This window comes from Aplysia californica, unplaced genomic scaffold, assembly GCF_000002075.1.
Source record: "Aplysia californica isolate F4 #8 unplaced genomic scaffold, AplCal3.0 scaffold00151, whole genome shotgun sequence".
Lineage (NCBI taxonomy): Eukaryota > Metazoa > Mollusca > Gastropoda > Aplysiida > Aplysiidae > Aplysia > Aplysia californica.
The window spans coordinates 873,255-891,411 of record NW_004797421.1 but is presented as its reverse complement, the minus strand read 5'-3'; the positions used below and the strand labels follow the sequence as shown (position 1 = coordinate 891,411).

The 18,157-nt window shown below is 38.7% G+C and overlaps 1 protein-coding gene across 1 annotated transcript in view; it reads right to left on the bottom strand.

The window, feature by feature from the left end:
- The window catches only part of LOC101856510, a gene marked incomplete in the record, with an annotated part of 21,218 nt that extends 3,283 nt beyond the window's left edge, over nt 1–17,935 (bottom strand). Inside the window, 12 exon segments of the mRNA XM_035969509.1 lie at nt 738–930; nt 1,679–2,986; nt 3,796–3,945; nt 5,010–5,194; nt 6,905–7,032; nt 7,483–7,562; nt 8,501–8,681; nt 9,309–9,352; nt 9,389–9,470; nt 10,126–10,343; nt 11,168–11,249; nt 17,810–17,935. Of these exon segments, the coding sequence (XP_035825402.1) occupies nt 738–930; nt 1,679–2,986; nt 3,796–3,945; nt 5,010–5,194; nt 6,905–7,032; nt 7,483–7,562; nt 8,501–8,681; nt 9,309–9,352; nt 9,389–9,470; nt 10,126–10,343; nt 11,168–11,249; nt 17,810–17,835 (2,677 nt within the window).
- Between the last annotated feature and the right edge of the window lie 222 nt (nt 17,936–18,157).

Below are 18,157 nucleotides of genomic sequence, written 5' to 3'. Positions count from 1 at the left end.
CAATGTTGTCAAACTGCATACTACGAGATTGACCTCTTTTCTGATTGGCTGCCAAGTTTCATTCATATCCATCCACGAGAAGCGGCGTGAGAGCGAGTTAAAGACAACAACCTTTGCGTTAGTGCGTCCCACAAACACCCCCGCTGCGGGGGCCAAAAATCAGCAGAACAAAACACGCTCGGTGGGCATTGCTAATTTTGATTGGTTTGTGTTATGTTTCTACACACCTCTACAACTAACAACTGTTTCAATCTACTCATTAAGAATATGTACAACATATGCATTCAGACTAATCCATTCTACTATTGAAACTAGTTTATTATGAACATGGACTGGATTTCAGAATCCATGGTCATTTGTGTCTGGAGACTGCTACTACATTCTCACAGTCTTAATTAAAAGCTCTATTTTATAAGTCCAAGCTCAACAAAAACATTATCCCACTTAGGAAGAAATAAACCCCCCATCCAGTTACATACATGTTAGAAAGTTAACTAGATGGTCCTGAGTGCATGCCGAAGTGAGACTACCTTTACCCTTCAAAGCACTGAACACATGTTTTATGTATGTATGTCTTGCAGTCAATGCACAGGAGCTCTGATGCACAGGTCTTGTACGCTGAGAGGGGCAGTGCTCAGAGGGTTAAAAAAAACCAATTGTGCCAAAGAGAGAGAGAGTAGTCCCCACAGACATGGAAACCCAAATTCAATGTCATCTGAACTGAACCTAAAACTCACCTTTCATCACAGTTGAGTCTGAGGGAAGCGGTGTGCTCTGAAGTGGAGCTGGGTCTTGTTTTGTCGGAGACGGTGAGGTGAGAAGTGTCTCTTGAAGCGAGCGAGATGGAGCAGGGGACATGGGAAACGCTGAAGCCCAGCTGTCCACACTGGAGATCAGAGCTGAACCATCAAACAAGTGATCAGCGATGGTCTGGAAAGACAACAACACTGATGGATTAGTTTTGGGTTTTACAACAGAAAAATTGTAAGAGATACGTACATAATTAAATTAAAAATACACATATGTACATGATTCCATGACCAATAGAAGATACATACATCATCTGTACACGATCACATTCACAACAGAAAAAAAAATACATCATCCGTACAGGATTACATAAATGAACCAGTAAACAAGAGACAACTTTACCTGTGGTTGTACAAATTAGTCAATACTTTAGGAGATTCATTTCATGCTTAATTACTGTTGTCAAGATTTAAGATACCAGTATATAGCACTAATAGTAGTATATCATAAATCAGAAAGAGTTAAAAACCTCTATGACTAGTTAACACACATTGCTGAAAGGTCTGACTTTTCTCACACCCTCTGTATTTTTCTGTTGTCTTGACTTTCCCAAACATCAAATACATACTATAATTGGATCAATATATGAGGGTCAGAAGTCGAATGTTTGGTATTTTGTCTAACATACAAATGACTCAAATCCAGTCCTTATAGTATCTTAATCTTACTGCCGGGATGCAGTGTTCAACATCTCAATGGAAGGCACTGACCTAGCATGATAGCTGTAGCCTGCCCCTTCCAAACAATCTAAAATATGCCTATGAGGCCTCCAAAATCTATGTCTACCCATTTGCTTTTCTCTCGATCACACAAATAAACAACCAAACTCTTTATTTATCCCCATAAAGTCTCTTCCATATTTTCTCACCTGCCCAATGGCTGCCTGCACAGGCTGCCTCTTTGGTACAGCCCCTGAAGGACTCTGACTGGAAGACGGACGCACCATAGATGGTCTTGACACATCCACCAGCTGATTACTACCCCTGGGAGCAGGCAGTTTCTGCCCACTGTTACTGACAGCAGCTCTGTATCTGTGTTGATCGTTTGCCACATCTACCGCCGCCTTTTGCACAGGTGTTAGGTCACGTTTCAAGTCTGTTTCAGTAATGGAACTAGGCTTTTCTGAATCAGATGTGACATACGTCAAAATGTCACTTTCTTCTGAATTATTTTCACTTTTTTCACTTCCATCCCTCTTCCCTTTCTTTTTTGCTTTTCTTAATCTAGACTGCACACCTGATTTCTCTTCTTCAATGTCTTTTGCACTTTGTACTCTACGAGATGACTTCTTTGAACCTATACGTTTATCTCTTTCAGTCTCATCAGGCCCTCCGGAGGGCACAGACGACTGACGATGCTGATGTTGTGTAGTTTTGGACCTCTTATCTGACTGTTTGTTTTCAAATGATAAATCACTACTGTAGACAGATTGAATATCTTCTCTTTCACTTTCAATACTGAATGACTTGTTGAATTCTTCACTCGGTTTCTCAGCTTCTAAAACTTGGTGAAAGATGTGACCACTGTGGGAAGAGCCTTTGAGTGACAAATTTTCCTCCATTTCCACCTCTTCCACATTATTAGCTTTCTTCAAAGCCAAATTCTTCTCTCCACTCGAAAACTTTTCATGTCCATCCTTCACATGCAATTTTAACTTTGGATTCGATAAATTGTCTTTCTCACCAAGACCAACATTAACATTATCATGTTTGCCTTCTTTCGGGACAAGGTCATCTTCTAGCACCTTCTGTTGCGAACAGGTTTTGCCTTTGGTCGTAGATGTAGTACTCTGCCTTGACTGCAGGACATGGGACTTCTTTCTGGGATCACACATAACCTGGGACTCAAACTTATCAATGGAAACAGAGCCAGGTTCTTCAACCTCTGCACTGACAGAAGCTGTGTTATTCACATCCAAATGTCTAACAGGCTCCAGCTCAGTTCTCTGACCTCCTACTTTATGCCGTTGCTTTTGAATGTTATTAGCATTATCATCTCTTCCACAAGGAGGCACTTCCGTGGCAGATTGAAGACTTTGACATTTCACATCATGAGACTGGTTACTTTTCTGCATGTTCTGCAAACCTTGTTTTCCTTCTGTAACTTGACGAAGTCTTCTCAGCACGGGATCATCAATCTTTCCATCAGAATTCGCCATGAGGTTATCTTCTAGAGGCTGGAAACCAAAAAGAAAAAAAAATTCCTAAAATAAGAGCACCTTTTTTCTGAAACTGATACTATATATTTTAAGATTTTCTTTCAGCTCTCAATTTCATTTCTGAAAAAAAATATTTTGTATTTTACAGACAGCACCACCCCCAGCCCCCAACAATCATGTTGAAAAATATACAAATTGTTACAGTAAAAATGTGTCCAAAAAATTATTATTTATTAAAACAAAAATATGTGAGTGTGAACGAGAGTGAGTGTGAGCTTGTGTGTGTGTGATCTCAGTTTGCAGAGGATAATCAAAGGAAAGCATTCATCCAGAAACAAATTAAGTTGCCAGAGGGTAATCCTGTTATTCTGCAGTGATTGGAACGATGTAATTTTCTTTGTCAGAAATTGTTCACTTTCAGACTTCATTTGATGTATATGCCTTGTTTTTGTCCATACACTTACCGTATGATATGTTAATAGAGAGCCAGAGAGTGAGATATGGAGAATGTGATGGGTTGATATGATGTTGCGTAAGTATATATTGTGCATTTGGAGCTGGTGAAAGCGTACTGTTATTTTTTAAAAGTGATTCATAAATACAGTATATCTTATTTTATCATTCATCTCACAACAGAAACGCAAATAAGAATAATATTTTGGAAAAAGATAAAAAATTATGTTATGCTCATGCTATTTTAAAAATTCTGTGACAGACAGTTAGTCCTCTTCATAAGCTAGGTTTCCTTTTCCATTTATATTGTACTCATTTTATAAACTTACTCATATTAATCAAATAAACATGACGAGTATCATGAAATATCTTACCGTGTGGTTTGCCGACATTTTTTGTGTGCTTTCATCAGAATCATCCAGCATCAACTTCATCTTCTGCCGCTCATAGTCAATGTCGTGCTGAATGATCTGTGCTTTCTGAGCAAACAGTTTTTTCCTAAATTCTTCCAGTCTAGGGTCCAGCTTTTGCAAAAAAAAGAGAGAAAAGTTTCAGGTTCTATTAAGAATTACTTTTCATGAAGAAATAAATGGGGGGGGGGGAGGAGTATCTTATTTGAAATATTAGCTGAATATGATAGTCTTCAACAATAAAATCAACATATTTTGCTAAAGACTTTTTTTTAGCCAGCTTTCTTTCTTCTCAACAACAGAATGCATATTAAAAATTATATAAAACCATTACAAAATCATTCACTTCTTTCTTGTTCCCTCTTTCCATATTACACAAAATGTATGAAATCAGTTTCAGCTCAAAACAGAATCAAAGACAGTTTCACTTTTGAATTATTTAAAGGGGCTAACGAATCATTGTAAATTCTCAGTATCAAAGCTATCTTTTTTTTTTCGTCGACAAGTTGTATAAAGGTTGTGTCTTTAAAGAATTTTGTAAATAGTTTTGTGGCTATCAGAAAGTGCACATGGCCTTCCAAAAACTCCCTTGTCTGGCTCCTTCACTCAAACTAACCGCATTTCAATACTCAGAAGAAATAACAGTACTGAAACCAGTCAGCAACTCAAGCTCATTCTTTCTTGTAGGCCTACAGTCAAACCTGCTGTAATGGTCACCTGTCCAAGAAAATCCCTTGTACTAACAACCACATCTCTTCCTGTAATTTTTTTCACACAATTATGACATTTTCCAAGACATTTACTTGCCTAAGGCAACTACTTTTCTACCCGACAATGGACAGCCATTTAAGACAATTTTCGACTGTATTTCCATCAGAGCAGATTATCATCATCTCATTCCTGCCTCTGTGGTGCAGTGGGTAACCAACATGGCTAACACACTCAAGTATAGTGTGAGAGTTCATATCTAAGTAGGTATGAATTTTTCTCACACTAGATCACTATTTTCTCTCAGTGTGACAAGTTGACAAAACATTAAAATGCGTTACCTTTGAAGTCTTTCGGATTAGATCCATGTCCAGTCCGGTGCTTCAAAGCAGCTAATCAGTCAAAGCCCTTACAAATCCCTGCAAATGTAAACTCAAAAAACAAAAAAAATCACCTATTATTATACTCACAGAAGTGTGTCTCGATGGCTCTGGCTGCATGCCACCAACAGATGGTTTGTGAGCATCTTCCATTTTCCTCCGGAGTCTCCATCTGGTAAGGATGTCATCACCAGCTGATTTAAACTCGTTTAAGGGTCTTTGCGATTGTTTATTCAGAACAGGCGGGTAATGTGTGCTAGGTCTGAGAACTCTCTCTGCAAAATAGGAAAGCTGAGTGTTAAAGTATGTTCATCAATATTTCCTCCAACACAGATATGTTTGAAATATGTTAGTCATCATAATTTGGATGGTAAAAATGTAGAAAGTATGGCAGAAAACAAAAAAACAGATTAGCAATTCTACAACTTTCTACAAGCTTACAAAGAAATTTTTTAAGGTTAAAGAACTCAAAAAATTTTAAAAATCAAAACAATGAGACACCAAAAGTAGGACTCTCCATGACCAAAATATTCACTTCCAACAATGTGTAAACCAAAGTCAGTCTCTGGGAGAAGAACTATAGCTCACGTTAGAAACCCCTGACCAAACAGCATACAAAAAGAACAAGTCAGGGTATGTACAGAGATCCATTGTATCAAGCAGAGGTAAAGCTCTGCAAAGAACAATAAAACATAGTGAGATTTCATTTAAAAATGAAGTAAGACCTTGACAGCTTTGCACGCCCACATTATACAAGAGTGTACTAAATATATATTCATCACCGTGATGCACTGCTGCAAACCCTTTAAGTCCAAAATTACTATTTTCGAGAAAACAATTAGTATAAAGCATACCATAAAAAGAATGTGTACAAGTTTTGCGTAAACGTCATACAGTCAAACTTGCTCTAGCGACCACCTGTCCACAATGAGCACCCCAACAAACGACCATTTCCCTCTTCCCCCTTGCATTTTTTCAGAATAATGACACTGTCCAAGCTGACCAACTATCCAACTTGACAGCTTATTAACCAACAGCCAAAAAAGCTTGTTCAAGACGACAACGAATATCTCTCATTGTCCAACATGTTGCCTCCCCCCTCCCCCTTCCAAAAAGAAAAAAAAAATTGTAATGCGCCTTCTACCAATCCGAAGTCTGCCACCACATGTGATTCGGACCTCAGAAGTAAATGGCTCTTTGTTCTTCTTTATTTTTAGCTGACTCACCCAAGATAATAAGACGACTACTTTTCTCCTTGACAATGAGAGGTCGCCTTGGACAGGTTTGGCTGTATTTCATAAAATTTGTAAGATAAACTTGCTCTTTATTAAGACAATGAAGCAAGAAGGTTTCCAAGCTATCTTTGCAGACAAAAATAAAACTGCCTTATTTTGGTTTGGATTTTGGGACTGTTAGCGGCGATATATGAAAAACATCAGACTACAGTACCTTTTCCTGAAGTAAGCGAGTGGATTAGAGCTCTTTGACAAAATAGGTAACTGATAAGCATCAATTCAAAAATTGAAATGGTTAATGGAATTGCAAACTGATTTCGTTCAAAACTAATGGAGAGAATTAGGTTTTTTTTAAATATCTAAAGCCAAACATACTTAGTCCAACAAAATATAGGGCTAATTTATGGCCATGTATCCCCTTAACGGCCAACATATTACAAAGACACACAATACAGGTTTTCTCATTTTCATATACCATTTAAGTCCTCTGGAAAACATAAGGGCAGTCTGTAAGGTGCATATTGTCATCATTCACACATTCTGTCTCTACCAACCACCAAGAATCCACTTGCTGCTGCATGAACAGCGGAAAATAGGGTAAGGTACCTTTCCAAAGGATATAATAAAATCCAATCTGACATAGCAGAGAATCAAACCAGCAACTTAGTTATCACAAGCCTTGATGCTTCACTGGGGCCCTCTACTGTAAAGATTTCACCAATAAAACATATATTTGGACTGTCAAGTCACCTTGAATGCTGACAAATGCTGGTCTGAAAGGCACTTGATCTTCAGCGACACTGAAGTCACTTAACGAAGTTGACGTTCCCAGACCTTCTGTGCTGACTATGGGACCCGAGGTAGCAAAGCTCGCCTCACTGAAAAACATACCAGAACAAAATCAAATGAGTAGTCATCTTTTAACTATGTTACCCTGGGATGTACAGGGAAAGATGTGCATTCTACACTTTATAACCATGCAGTGTAAAAAATGTTCACCAAATAAATTAATGATGAATTTCGAGATGCATGAAATTTTGTATAATTTACGTTTATTTCTGCTGCATTGGTGTTTAACCTGTCTTCAGTAAAGACACAAGAAAAGGTATGTAAAGAATACAGCAACATTGGAAAGAAACTTTGCCAAAACTAATCTTCCAAATTCTTTCCTGCTACTGGACTTCAACATCTACGAAAAGACAGCCATTTCTCATAACTTCAATAGCAAATACAATGTACTTCTAAAATTATATCAAACACAGGCCTAATAAAGTCACATTTTGTTCCTTCTATGTCTTTTTGAAACCATTTTAAAATATTATAGTTACCTCTGAGAAAGAAGTTTGTCTGCTTTCTTCTGTAACATCAAGGTTTCCTCATCCATCGCTAGCAAAGCTTCGCGAGTCAGCTGTCAGAAAAATGAAAGAGTTTCACAACTTGTATCAACACAATGTTTTTTCACGTTGTCTTTGCAAACGTTTTGGAGTTACATTAATTTTCTTGAAGACCAAACAAGAGTTTCTATTAACCCCTTCGTTGCCTCCTGAAAATTTGTAATTTTTAGCGCTGTGCTGTATCGTTTACATCACGGAAGTAGGTAGAGTTTGCCACTCCTGGTTGCCTATATGACGTTACATATATACATCACGCTAATAACCTGGTTCTTATTCTTCTATACAGAATTTTAGCCACAAGTGCAGCGTAGATTCGTATTCGGGAATAAAAGATGCGCATATCGGTACCAAATTTGCTAGTATTTCTTTACTGTAGGCTTGCAAACGAACAAAAAAAGTAGATCTAGGCTTGCGGGCGGCCGCGTGCTCTTGTAAAATGTAAACATCGAAATGACTTTAAAAAGGCAAATAAATTACTTTTTTACTTAAGATTTGCAGGTTATTCGAAATTAGGAGTAAGGTGGGAGGAAATAGGGAATTAGAAAAGTGAGAAAAGTGAAACAATCAAAGACCCGACGTCCGAAATATGTCACAAGAATGCTAGATCTAGACTGCGCGTCCATTAATACTGAGACACTAGGCTGCCGTCCTGGGTAACGAGCTTAGCTGAAAATCAGCGCTGGCAGTAGGAATACATACCCCTTTACAACGAAAGGGTTAAAGACCACTTGTAACTAAAAAAATCATCATTCACGGTTCTGTAAGAAAAATCAGGCAAAAGCGATCTTATGCATCAACCCATTTTTACCAACGAAAGTAATCTTATGTCTTTCATAATCCCAGTGATTAAAAATTGATAAGACACAGTCTTCACACAAAATGACAGAAATACAGCATGCATCATCAATAACCACAAAAAAGCTCCACAAAATAAATTTCTAGCAAACAGTACCTTTGGCCTGTCCATCTGGACAGGGGAATCGTTGGACTGTGACAATTTTTTTTCAGACATTTTATCCCCCACATCTGGAGACGACTTTTGGAGCCACCAAAACTCCTGCTTCCTTTGTTCCCGTTCTTTCAAACGTTCTTCTCTAGACTTGGGTGCAGAATGCCTGAATCTGTCAATATATCTGTCGAACCAAGAAGTTATGCAGTAATGTAATTATCTTTTAGTTATATATCGCTTCCCTTAAAAGACCTATGTATGACTTCTGCTGGCAAGTTCATTCTAATTAGTCATATCAGTCCAAAAGTGGACAAAGAGACTTGCAGGACATCAGAGTATCTACTATTGTTAAATACCACATTTCTACCAAGGGCAAACGATCTTCTCATAGGATACAACCCAGTAAGGATCTGGCTGACCCAGTAAGTTTCAGATAAATACTCCAGCAAAAATAAAAGTGTATTAAAAGCCTGATAAAGTAATATTAAGTCTACTTTTTAAATATCATAATGAAAAAAGTAATTCATTACAGCAGTGAGTGCAAAAAGGGAATGCAATTGCAGAAAAAGTAACTATTATGAGGCAAAAAAGAAAAAGAAATTCCAACGAACAAAAAAAAAGTCACATACTAGCTGACACTAATCTGAAAGGGAAATGAAATCAGCAGCACTATGCATGAGTCAAAAAGCCCTCAGAATAGGCAATATGGCAGACCCAAAGGGAATAAAAAGGTACGGTATCTTCCATATATCCAAAGGATTTTCATTGAATATCAGCTCGCTATGACTAACCAACTGACACCAACACCAACCTTTGAAGCACAGACTCAGTTTGCTCCTCCTGCGAGGAAGGACCTTTTATTGATCTTGAAGAACCGACATCTTTCTGGTTAACACCTGCAGTTCTATCCTGTATTTGTAAGATTTCATTTCCAGACAATGCAGAAATGTCATTGCTAGTGTCTGTCAATGCACTGCAGAATGAAAGAAAGAAAGAAATATGCAATGTATTTAATACACTGGGACAAAAAAGAAACAAATAATAAGCAATGTATTTTTACTCCCTGGTCGTTTTTTTTAGTTTTGCAATATGTGGTCACATTACACACAATAATATTGCCGAACTGCCAGACAAAGTTCAAAGGTACTACTTTTAATAACAATGTATTCGTTTAGAGATGAGATGCTTTCCTCAAATTCAAAGTATTTGATCAGATTTTGTGTTTATGCAGGTACGAGTATCATTGGCGCAAAAGGATTTTTCTCTTAATTTTTTTATAAACATAACTACTAACACAGTCAACTACAGATGAGTTGATGTCGTCCGGGGAGTGAAAAAAAAAAAACTCATCGGAAGTTCAACTTAACTGTTGGGACTTGTAAAGAAGAAGAGGTGCTGGGACCTGAGAAAATGATTAACTTAACCCAAGATCAACTCAAGCCAGTTCAACATGAGCAGAGTCGATTGTAACTGTGATTTTAGCACAATGTTGGGCTCGGCTAGTTTGCCTTGAAAAATAACAAAAACGTCTAATAAGTGACCTCCAAAGCATAAAAATGACTGCACCAGAACACCTGCTAAGCATCACACTTTTCTAAAGGGTGAGAAGAAAAAAGCACACAACTTACCCTCCACACACTTCGCTGCCAGGCCAACCCTCCTCAAAGTTGTCACTTTCTCCAGCGGTATCTCTCGTGCTGGAACTATGAGCCGGGAACTCATCTGAAATACCAAGTGACTTCACATTGGGCATAGCACTTGTTCTGAAGGTGTTTGTTCCAAAGAGAAATTGTTCTTCCATAGCAGACTTCTTATCCATCTGTTTCCTTTCTGGACTGTGAATTGCCTGTGGGTGTATAGTACAATGAAAGGGGAGCATTTAAATTGAGATAAAAAGTATTGCAATAACCCATGAAAGATGAAAGAGACCAAAGCTTTCAGGAAGTAGCACAACTAGTAGAAACAATCATCTTTCATAATTTTGGTCTTGCAAATGGAAAAGTAACTCGGTGGCCTAGTGGTTAGACTCTTCGACTCGCAACCATAAGTTGTGGGTTCGAATCCCGACAGGGGCCCGACGCTGTGTCCTTGGGAAAGGCACTTTACACATATTTTCCTCACTTCATCCAGGTGGGAATGGTTACCCAACTATAGATAGCGAAAGATCTTGTCGATATCTTTGTGTCTGAGAGCTTTAATCAGCTGCTTGCATTGTATGCTTCCTGTGAAGCTGAGAATGTTTCTGAGTGTTCTATGGTCTACTGGGGTAATAATATAATGTAAAGCGCATAGAGCTTGCTGTTGAGCGGGGTTATGCGTTATACAAATGCTATTTATTATTATTAGAAGAACAAAAGGCTTGTTTTAAAAATCAAGAGTTTTCTGGTCAGACACTTTACTATTAAACTTTTTATCCTGTCTGCAGTGATGGTCACATTTCTGTATCTTATTAAAACTATAAGCAGAACCTGAATCAGTAGTCAAACGAGTATACCTGTTGTCTGGATAAAAAGCCTTACTTTGAAAATAAATCAAGATATTATTCAAAGATAGGGGAACCTTTTTTTCCTCCTCAAGTTGCATTATAATGAAAGTATCTGATCCAGAGTCCTAAGTTTTTTAATGATTTCAAAGAAAAAAATTGCACTTTTTAAAGCACTTCTGACTTACCTGTCTTTTATCAACATCTTTTGAGGGACTTGGGAAATAAAATGACTTTGGCAATGGTCTTACAGCAAATGGATCAGCATTCCTGAAACAGAATGGTAGGCACACATAGTTTGTTTATAAAGAAAGTGCAAATAAGTTTTCCATAAAAGCTATCAAGCACAAACCTGATTTTTCCTGTTTTCTTTTATCTAGAAGATAAATTTAATTTATTTCAGAGAAATTGTCTCACTCAATTTGGACAACGATATACTCAAAACTGAAAAAAAACCCACTGACTTTCGGGTCTTGCCAAATTAAGACGGAAAGTCAGTAAACACTACTCATGCAAGTATACAGCAATCAGGCAAATAATGTACAAACTCTCAAAGTTAAGTCAGTTCAGGGGGTTCAAAAATAGAGGACTAAGTGGCTGCCCCCCAAATTGTTGGGAATGACATCTCTGTTAGCATTGCTGTGGCTGCTGACTTGCATATTTTTTGCAAGTTTTGTTTTGGTTTTTGGGTTGCTTTTTTTTTTTTTTTTATTTTGTTTTAACACTTTTGTTTGGCCTAAGTAATTCTCTCTTTGTGCGTCTACCTTCAACTGGCTCGGGGATATCAACAGCCATAGCCTTTAGTTTGGCTTTGAATTCTTAGCTTTAACAGGCCTACATAAACTTATATTATTGAGCCTAAAAAGAAGTACCCATGACAACTTTAATTAGACTTAATTACAAATTTGATTTCATTTCGTTATCGGTCTTATCAAAATGTGTGCTATTTTAATTTCCAGTTTCACACTAGTGCTATGTTTGGATATTTTATACCATTTTTATCTTGTCCATTTTTTATGTTTTACACAAATTTGATCGTATATATATATATATATATATATATATATATATATATATATATATATATATATATATATATATATATATATATATATAATATATAATTGCAAAATATTCGTTGTTTTCTAGGGGGGAGGGGGGGGTATTAAAAAAAAATATTTGATGGTTTCATTTGATTTGCAGTTATATAGTTATCAATAAATAATTAGATTTCAGTTTGCGATTTTCTCGAAAACATTTGAACTGTGGCAATTTTAGATGCCATTATGTGTGTGTTCTGCCCCCCAAAAATGCGGTGGTTTAGCCCCCAAAAGCAATGCATCTATAAGCAAGTGTGAAAGTAAAATTTAACCCCCAAAAGTTACAATATGTCTTTAAACTACTAATATAATATCATATAGACATAGTCTACTACTGTTACTAGAGTAGCTTGACCCTCTCGCGGCCACTGCTAGGGAGCGGATAGTTCTCACAACTCACATTCCAGTTGCTGTAAGGCTTTGAATAAACGACTGTAGCTTCCCTTTGGTCTGCTCCAGATTGTCTCACATCCATACAACAGGACTGACTTCACGTTGGAATTGAAAATCCTCAGCTTTGTTCGAAGTGAGATATCTCTGGTCTTCCAAATCCTATCCAAAGATATGAAAGCAGCCTGTGCTTTTCCAATGCGGGACTTTATTTCAGCACCTGTTCCTCCCTGTCTGTCAATTATACTCCCAAGATAGCAGAACGATTCAACGTTTTCTAGTGCCTTTCCTTCTATTGTGACCTGCTCCTTTCGTAGTGCATCTGTCCTTAAGACCTTTGACTTTCCGGGGTGGATCCTCAATCCAACAGACTCCGATAGGCTGTTTAATACTGAAGTCTTTGCTTGCATCTGTTCCTGGGTGTGCGACAGAAGCGCCAAGTTGTCTGCAAAACCCAGATCGTCCAACTGTGTCCATGGTGTCCACTGTATACCATTACTGTGTCCTCTGGTGGTTTCCTTCATCAGCCAGTCGACTGCCAATATGAAGAGGAACGGTGATAGTAAACATCCCTGTCTCACACCAGTCTTGATGTCAAAGCTGTCAGTGAGCTGGCCATCATGTACAGCCCTGCAACTTGTCCCTTTGTACATGCTCTTGATGAGGTTCACCAACTTCCGGCTTAGTCATACCTAAGACTTAAAAAATTGGCAATCTAGTAACTGTCCCGCCTGGTGTCGGCATTATGGGACTAGTGCTATGAATGACTGATTGGCCCAGTGTCAGTATAGACCTACTGCGACTGGATAGGATAATAAGTTCTGTTACATTTCATATCCCAGTGTAACAGCACATCAACTTGCCTAAATGACCTACTGGTTTTAATAAGAGACGTTAAACGCCAACTCAAAAGTATAGCATGGAACGAATCTATAAAAAATAATGTATTTCCCCAGATCTCAAAATGAGTGGGAAACCAAAGGGGACAAAAGAAGCTTTTGACGTGTCACAAGCAGTCAGTGAAGGGATGGAGAAATGCAAATCTTCAGACACCTTTGGCATCTGAAGCTTTCAGGTCATCGAAAGTCAGATGAAGAACGTCCAAAGCCAGCTTTCCAAGTCAACCCACTTTCAACATGCACCACAACTGCTGCACCCTCATCTCCAGTTGCAGATACATGTACAAGTAAATCGACTCAGTCTTCCTCATCCCTTGATCAAGCATCGAGCCTCAGGAAATTTGCAATACTGCGTGGGAAGATTGGTGAAGCCACTGTGCATACACAAGGCTGGAAGAGGGATTTGATGTGGAAGACCCGATCTACACACTGTGGAGACATAACCCTGATGTGATACAGCCACAGGAACCCGAAGGCAGCTAAGTCAGTCTGAGACTGAAAGATCCCTTCATTTTTCCGACGTTGCAAAGCAGGAGTGGTGGCGGCAAGAGAAAAAAATCGCTGGAAAAGCTTCCATCGCTCATCAGCAGGCAAGAATTCATTGTGATTCTATAATCAACAAGGAGAGAAAGATCAAAAGGAAAGCAGAGATGGAAATGAGGAAAATGACGAGAGCCAAAATGGAACAGGAGAAATGGAAGACGAGAGAGGAAAGAGACAAACAGTGAGAGGAGCAAAAGAAGCAAAATGGAAAAAGAAAATAGAAAAAAAGATCAGATGCAAAAAGAGAGGAAACTAGCCAAGAAGGAGACGGAGAAGAAGAAGAAGAAAAAGTTAGAAGCAAAAGAAAAGAAGTCCAAGGAAGAAAATTCAAGAGAGGTTGAGCGATTCAGACTATGACACAAGTGCAGATGTCAGTGAAAGTGAAATGATACTCTTTAATGATGATGACCCGTAGTTGCAAGATTTCATGGAAGAAGGTTCTACTGAGGAATCCATGTTTGCTGAAGTGGGGGTTGTGGAAGGATATAAAACTCCACATAGATGACACATGGACAATGAAACACTTGAACTTGATGAAGGATCAAGAGTTGGACCACAGACGGAGAGAAATAGGACACAATGTTGCTGCTGACAATGAAGGCATAGGAAACAAAAGACAAGTGGTTGAAGCAGAAGAGACAGAAAGGGAAGACATGTGTGAGATTGATGGAGATGGAAACAAAAAACCAGTGGTTGGAGTAGAAAAAGAAATATATATGCGATGCGCGAGATGAATGAAGAGATGGAGGCCTGTAATATGGACAGAACTGGAAACAAAATGCCAGCATCAGCTGAAGCAGAAGGAAAGCAAGACACTGTGCACGAGAGTGGGGATTCACTCGGTCAGTATGACAGTGGAGAACGTCACTTGCGGAAGATGTGCTCTATGGATGGATGCATAGAGATTGAGATCAGAGACCTGAGACTTGTCCGTTCTGCTCTCTTATCAAGAATAGACGTAGATCTAGATCTACCATCCTTGCACTTTTTGCATACATTGTTATTGATTTCCATTTTGTTTAAATGCTCTGACCAAAAGTAAATTGAATCTCATTAAAGTAGTATATATATACATGTATCATTCTTTAATTTTGAAAGTCACCGTTTGTATTCGTTGTCATTGATTTCCATTTTGTTTGCATGCTCTGATCAAGAGTCTATTGAATCTCATTAAAGTTGAATGTAGGCCTACCATATTTCGAATTGCACCTAATACGTTTGTCACTGAGTTCCTTCATTGTTTATCATGTTTTCAAGTGCTTGAAGCTTGTTTAATGCCTGGCTGCATAACGGGCATGGATTTGGCCACATCTAGATCAGGTGGCCGCATCTGTGGCTTGTCATCGGTCACATCCAGGGAAGCTGGCCACCAAGTGGTACGCCGAAGTTGGGCAGAAAACACCCACTGTACTCTATATTGAAGTCTTTAAATTCCCGGCCAGGTCAGGGTCCTTCCTGCCGCTGCTTTTTTTCCTCCACAAAAATTAAGTTGGGAACCTCTTAGTGCAGAAGCAATTTTAGCTGGGGGGGAATGTTCACTCATGGCTGCAAGTGGTCAAGTGACTCTAAATACAAAGGAGAGGGGTTATCATTCAAACATTTGCAGCATTTATATAAACCCACTCTCCATAATTTACGCTTTTCACGGTCATGATCACTATGAATATGATGTCTGAGATTGCAAATAAAAAATCGAAGTGTATACAGACCCGGTAGGGGAAATCTTTTGTGATTTCGGAAAGTTTCAGCAGAGAGAGAGAGAGAGAGAGAGAGAGAGAGAGAGAGAGAGAGAGAGAGAGAAGTGCTAGCAAAATGTATATGACATGCCCTAGTTGGCAGGGGGGGACGAGAGAAAGATAGAGTGGGAAACAGTTTGGGAGAAAGAAAGACAGAGACAAACAAAGAAAAAGAGTAGGCGAGCGATACACAGAAGAGGAGCAGAGAAATTGAGAGGGTGACTGCTTGATTGAAATTATCATATGACATTGTTCTTTTCCTCAAATTGGGATTCCCCCAACTCCAAAACAGAGGAAATACGACCATTCATCGAAAAGACATCCGCAATCTTCATTTAGATCTAGATTTCTAGATATCTAGATCTAGGCTAGTCTCGAAACTAGGTCAAGATGATTTGTCTGTCTGACTAGATCTAACCTAGGCAATAGATCTAGAAAAACCATAGAGTTACCCCCTTTTAAACCAAGAACCTAGGTCTACCCTGAGCCAAGAGGGCGCTGAAACTTTCCGAAATCACAAAAGAGTTCCCCTACCAGTACCGGATCTGTATACTTCGAGACTTTGTTCCCGGTTGCCGGGTCTGTATACACTCCCATAATAAATAGGAAGTGGCTATTCTCACCCGGGGTGAGAATAAAAATACGATCTACCTCTCACCGCGGGTGAGACTTGCCAGCGTAGGCTATTCTCACACGGTGTGAAACAAGACCCATTTTTCCTCAGTTTGGAATACTGTCTATCGGTGTGGATGATCAAATTGATAAAAGCCAAGAAAAAAAATACGTTATAGCACAAAAGTAAGCTAATTTAATCGTCTTCAAAGATGCTATGGCTATTTCACTTTTCGAATCAAGCCGAACTACGCGGGTCGCCATTTTGTTTTGCCCGAAGTTTTCGCAAGATCTACTCCTCCCCTTTCTCTCTCTCTCATCCCTTTCTGAATTATACTGCCTATCGGTGTGGACGATCAAATTGACCAAAACAAAGTTTAAAAATGATGTTAAAACACAAAAGTAAATTAATTTGGTAGTCTACAAAGATGCTACGGCTATTTAACTTTCTGAATCGAGCTGAACTACGCGGGTCGCCATTTTGTTTTGCCCGCAAGTTCTCTCTCTCTCTCTTTCTCTCTCTCCACTACCCACAGACAAAATTGCACGCTTTTAGGCTAACACTAACAGTAGTATTAGAACGTTTGTTCACGGCACAGAATTCTGCAATTCTGTTATCACAGTGTAGAATTCTGTGGTTCAGGGTGAACGCTTAACTGGTTGGCCTAGGCTATACTATAACTATAACGGTGAACGCCCACCGGGTGAGAATAGCCAAAGAAAGTGGCTATTCTCACCCGCCCGGAAGTTCTCGCAAGATCAACTCCTCCCCTCTTCTCTCTCTCTCTGTCTCTTTCTGAATACTGTCTATCGGTGTGGACGATCAAATTGACCAAAACAAAGTTAAAAAATGATGTTAAAACACAAAAGTAAATTAATTTGGTTGTCTACAAAGATGCTACGGCTATTTAACTTTTCGAATCGAGCCGAACTACGCGGGTCGACATTTTGTTTTGCCCGGAAATTCTCGCGCTACTCCTCTCTCTCTTTCTCTCTCTCTCTCCACTGCCTACAGACAAAATTGTACGCTTTTAGTAGGCTACAGTTGTAATGGAACGTTTGTTCACGGCACAGAATTCTACAATTTTTCTGTTATCACAGTGTAGAATTCTGTGGTTTAGGGTGAACGCAAAATTTGGTGAACGCGCACCGGGTGAGAATAGCCACAAGACTCGCCTGCACTATTCTCATTCCGGGTGAGAATAGAGGTGGCCATAGCCATAGCCAAAAGATAGAGGTGGCCAAAAAATATCACAAGAGACTTCAAAAGAACTGGACTTCGTCTTTTCCTTCTACTTGTTCTACGGGAATCTCTCGGTGTAGATATAAATCTAGATTTAGATCTAGATATCTAGATCTAGAGGTAGATTCTAGATCTAGGTCTTGGAAAAGGCATGTCGCGACTTGAACAAAAAGTAAAATTCTATTTCTATAGGATAGAGGCAGAGGCCCTAATTTACAAACATCCCCCCCAAAGAGGAGGTATAAAAAGAAATGAAACTTACTTTTGTTCTCTCTTATTAGAAAAATATGTATAGAGAGTAACATACCGCTGATTACGAGGCTGACATGACATCGTAATGGGCTATCGGTTTTGTGAATTATGCCTTGCCTATCGGCCTGCAAAGGCCCACCGATGAGAGATCAAACTTTGTTGCTATTTCCGCCATTTTGACGCTGAATAAAATAAAAACATGACTCTTACCATCCGTATGACAAACTAATGTATATAATAATAATATGTGAGTTTTCTTACCATTGAATCTTATTTGTCATAAATAAATATCTAAAACTAAGAGACAGAAATATCTGAAATATACATTGATGAATAGGTATAATTCAATTACAAATTGAAAGGTAAAAACCTAATGTATAAATCATAAATATTTTGTTTTGTG